The 5,008-nt window shown below is 40.3% G+C and overlaps 1 protein-coding gene across 1 annotated transcript in view; it reads right to left on the bottom strand.

Annotated features, from left to right (window-relative positions):
* COQ10B (coenzyme Q10B) overlaps positions 1-5,008 on the bottom strand; it is a 17,559-nt gene that overhangs the window by 7,139 nt on the left and 5,412 nt on the right. Inside the window, exons 2-3 of the mRNA XM_017869307.1 lie at positions 3,189-3,338; positions 489-681 (exon numbers count right to left, since the gene is read on the bottom strand). Of these exons, the coding sequence (XP_017724796.1) occupies positions 489-681; positions 3,189-3,338 (343 nt within the window). The remainder of the gene's footprint in view (positions 1-488; positions 682-3,188; positions 3,339-5,008) is intronic.

Raw genomic sequence — 5,008 nt, 5'->3', positions numbered from 1 at the left:
AAAGTGCTGGGATTAAAGGGGTGAGCCACAGTGCCATGCCTGTATCTTTTCTACCTTTGTTTATCCTCTCACCACTTTAATTTTGTTCCTTCCTTCTTCCCCACCATTCCTTCTTTAATTTAAAAAACTATATATTTAGTAAACAAATTTACTCTTCCCCCAATAATAAAGTATTTAATTCATATTCTAAAACAGCTGAAAAATTAAAACATTTCCCACTTGGGTGGTACAAGTGATCTGTCCTATGGGTCAGTAGTCCTCAACAGAAGGGAAAAAAAGGGAAAAGTTTCCCATTCCCATATTATATTCAAACTTTTATTTGGAGAATGCTAATATTGTATAAAGTAACACAGTTAGGAAATGTAATACATTTTTTACCTTCCTCCTGTTAGGTTAAATAAGTTTTTTTAGGTTATTACACTTTAATCCATTTGACAGAGTTAATATATGGAAGAATATTTAAAAACAACAAAAAACAAAACTGTTACCTTTACTAAATGAGGTTTCACCAAGGTTACTACTGATGTATAGCGCTCCAACACAGGTGGAAATCCAATTTCTAATCGTGTTTTACAATATCCAGATCTCTTTGATATAACATCTGATTTTTTGCACCAAGGAACAAAATGCTTGTAATCCTCCATTCCCGATACTACATCATACATTTCCTGCATTGAATATCTTTAAAAAATAAAAATAAAAAGAAGTATTAACTCCATCCAGTTATATAATATACACATACTTCAAAGTGAATATGTATAAAACTTACTGTGTATGATAAATAAATCATTCAACACATATGTTGAACCACATTCTGGAATTAATGACTTCAAAGCAGCACAGAAAATAAAAGGGTCTCTAAATAAATAATATATAGGGTATGGCAGAGATCACAATTTAGCATCTCACAAGTTGAATGTGATACAAAGAGGTAGTTTTTTTTGTTTTTTTTGAGATGGAGTCTCAATCTGTTACCCAGGCTAGAGTGCAGTGGTATGATCTCCGTTCACTGCAACCTCTACCTCCCAGGTTCAAGTGATTCTCCTGCCTCTCCTGAGTAGCTGGGACTACAGGCACGCACCACCACGGTCAGCTAATTTTTCGTATTTTTAATAGAGACGGGGTTTCACTGTGTTAGCCAGGATGGTCTCGATCTCCTGACCTGCTGATCCACCCTCCTCAGCCTCCCAAAGTGCTGGGATTACAGGCATGAGCCACCATGTCCAGCCTAAAGAGGTAGTTTTTACATTTTAGTAGCCAGCATTTAAAACTGAGAGTATGGCCAGGCGTGGTGGCTCATGCTTGTAATCCCAGCACTTTGGGAAGCTGAGGTGGGCAGATCACCTGAGGTCAGGAGTTTGAGACCAGCCTGGCCGACATGGTAAAACCCCATCTCTACTAAAAATACAAAAATCAGCCAGGTGTGGTGGCACATGCTTGTAATCCCAGCTACTCGGGAGGCTGAGACATGAGATTTGCTTAAACCCAGGAGACAGAGGTTGCAGTGAGCGAAGATCATGCCACAGTCTGGGCTACAGAGTGAGACTCTGTACACCACACCTCTCTCTCTCTCTCTGGCTACAGTTCCCTGGGCTATAGAGTGAGACACTGTACACCTCTCTCTCTCTCTCTCAGACCCTGTACACCTCTCCCTCTATCTCTCTCTCTCTCTCTCTCTCTCTCTCTCTCACACACACACACACACACACAGAGTAAAGCAAACTAAATCACTATTTTTGTAGTTGCCGTTTCTCTTTTTAACAGGTAACACCTGTGGCAATGATGTCCGTCCAAAGATTTGCACTCCTTTTACATGGTGCTGTTGCTAGGAAGTACCTGCCCATCAGAAGCAACAATTCCCAGTCCTCATTTCCACTGCATTTAGATGGGGTCACAATTAGCTGTTGCCAGTAATATCTGGGAGGAGCTGTTGTGCGTCACCTCCAGACCAATGTGATTAACACTATGAAGACTAAGTAATTACAGAGGTCAAAAGTTGGATGTAGCCTAGGTTTCTGAGTCACTACTTGGACTAGAGTAGACGACACACCCATTTGAACTCTACATGAGAAAAAAATGAACTCTTGGGTATTATCTATATGGCTGTTAGCATTACCTTAACTAATATAGAGACTAGCTAGTAATAAAGGTAAATTTAGTGAACAATGCTGTTAAGTCTTTTCCTACAGAAAAATAGGGAGAACAAAAGCAAATGAGTAAAATTAACAAAGTGCACTTTCACAAAGCTTCATGGCCAGTTAGGAGGAATTAAGAGCCATTTGTAGAAATTTCCCTATGGAGGGATGGTATATTACCGGTTTAGCAGAACTGTAGTGTCTTTACCATCTGCTCTATTTACACCTATATGGGGGCCACACCTGGCCCATCACCTGTTTTTGTAAATAAAATTTTACTGGAATGTGGCCACACCCATTTATTTACATATTATCTATGTCTGCCTTTGGACTACAATGAAGGAGTTGAGCAGTCCCTATGGCCCACAAAACTTAACATAGTTACTATCTGCCCCTTTACAGAAAATGTTTACCAAAGGTTCTAGATGAGGAGCCTTAGTATGTATGTACTTATCTATGTACATCTATATATGAAGCTATGTAAACATATGGCCCAATGTATCAGTAATGTTGCTAATATAGAAAAGAACAACGTACAAAAAATGTAGGTCATAATTTTCTTTACATGTCAAAGATTTAAGTCTATACTAAAGACTTACCACATAATTATATTCATTCAACAAATATTTATAAAATAGCAAGGGCTATGAAAAAGGCCAACCTAGGTCAGGAGCGGTGGCTCATGTCTGTAATCCCAGCACTTTGGGAGGCCACATGTGGATCACGAGGTCAGGAGGTCGAGACCAGCCTGGCCAACATAGTTAAACCCCGTCTCTACTAAAAATACAAAAACAGCTGGGCATGGTGGCATGTGCCTGCGACTTGGGAGGCTGAGGCAGGAGAATCGCTTGAACCCGGGAGGCGGAGGTTGCAGTGACCCAAGATTGCGCCACTGCACTCAAGTGTGAGACTCCATCTCAAAAGAAAAAAAAGAAAAAAGCCAACCTAGAAAAAAGAGCTTAGTCTGTAAGAAGATAATCCAGAAAGAGGCACGATACCCCACAGAAAATTGTGAACATGCTCTTTTAGTTAGAATTCTTGTTATATACAAACCCTAAAATTCTTCTCTCTGAATATTCTTTCCTTTTGTTTATTAATGGTGTAGTGATTTTGAAGAAAGTTCGTACACATATCTCCTTAGACAAAATTGAGGTATGTAGTGGAAGAGTTCTGCTCATCAGTATGCCACAGGAAGCTAAATATCTGAAAAGACAAAAATCACCTGATTTAGAGTGACAGTAAAAATTAAGAGGAAGCACAAATTATGGAGATTATAAAGTAATTATCACACTTTGGAAGGCTTTGCAACTTCAGAATGTTCCTGAAAAAATACACACACACACAAAAAGAAAAAGTACAGCTTCTTAAACACTGTTAAAAAACTAAAAATAATTGCTTAATTAGGTTAGAAGCTTCTGGCATAAAACGTTATCTCTCCCAGAAAGTTGGCTTTCACTCTGTAGTCATGTGTTACAACTTATTCTTGCCATAAGCTTTGCTAGATACCCAAATCTGTTTTCCAATTTGTGTTGTCTACCTACGTTGTTTTCCCAGCTGGATCCACAGGTGTTTCTTAATTCTTGATCCACTCCAATGAGACTTAAAATTAGGTCTCAAATCTCTTGGCAGAGATCTGGTGGTCCTGTCAGTACTGATGCCAAGCATGGTGGCTCAAACCTGTAATTCCACTGCTTTGGGAGGCAGATGCATGAGAATCCCTTGAGGCCAGGAGTTTGTGACCAGCCTGGGCAACATGGTGACCCTGTCTCTACAAAAAAAACCTTAAAAATTAGCCAGCTATGGTGGCATGTGCCTGTAGTTCCCGTTACTCAGGAACCTGAGGCAGCAGGATCGTTTGAATACAGCAGTTTGAGGTTGCAATGAGCTATGAATACACCACAGCACGGCAGCCTGGTAACAGGGTGAGACTCTGTCTCAACAAAAGCAAAAACAAAGCAAATAAAAACCAACTGTTGCTGTGTTCTCCTTTACCTCGCAGTCTCCATTTCAATGCATATATGTAAAAATATGTCTAGTTAACTAGAAAGTTATTGTTTGAGTTACTTCTATATACAAATGTTTGATAATATGCTTGTTCACCTAAATATTGTCAACTTTCCTTAATAAGATTATTACGTAACTGGCTGGGGGAGGTGGTTCATGCCTGTAATCCCAGCACTTTGGGAGGCCGAGGCGGGTGGATCACGAGGTCAGGAGTTCAAGACCAGCCTGGCTAACATGGTGAAACGCCGTCTCTACTAAAAATACAAAAAATTAGCTGAATGTGGTGGTAGGTGCCTGTAGTCCCAGTTACTCGGGAGGCTGAGGCAGGAGAATTGCCTGAGCCTGGGAGGCAGAGGTTGCAGTGAGCCGAAATTGTGCCACCACACTCCAGCCTGGGAGACAGAGCGAGACTCCATCCCAAAAAATAAAAAATAAAAAAAAAGACAAGAAAAAAGATTATTACATAACTATTTGACACTAATAGTCATTGCTGGCCAGGATAATTCAATTTAAATTACCCACATATTTACTGAGCCCCTATTCTAAGTTAAGACTGTGCTAGGTACTAAGGATATAATGGTGAATAGAACAAACATAAGCCTTATGAATATTATATTCTAGGTGAAGATTGACTCAAAAAAGTGCTGAAAAAGAAATGGGGGGGGGGAGGTGTAATTAGGACCTCCTTTAGACAGGGTGACCTACGAATCCCTTAAAAGATTTCAGTTGAGGCCGGGCGCGGTGGCTCAAGCCTGTAATCCCAGCACTTTGGGAGGCCGAGGCGGGCGGATCACGAGGTCAGGAGATCGAGACCAACCTGGCTAACACCGTGAAACCCCGTCCCTACTAAAAAAAAAAATACAAAAAAC

The sequence above is a fragment of the Rhinopithecus bieti genome, unplaced genomic scaffold (genome assembly GCF_001698545.2).
Source record: "Rhinopithecus bieti isolate Rb0 unplaced genomic scaffold, ASM169854v2 scaffold_2572, whole genome shotgun sequence".
NCBI lineage: Eukaryota > Metazoa > Chordata > Mammalia > Primates > Cercopithecidae > Rhinopithecus > Rhinopithecus bieti.
This window is presented reverse-complemented; position numbering and strand designations above follow the sequence as displayed.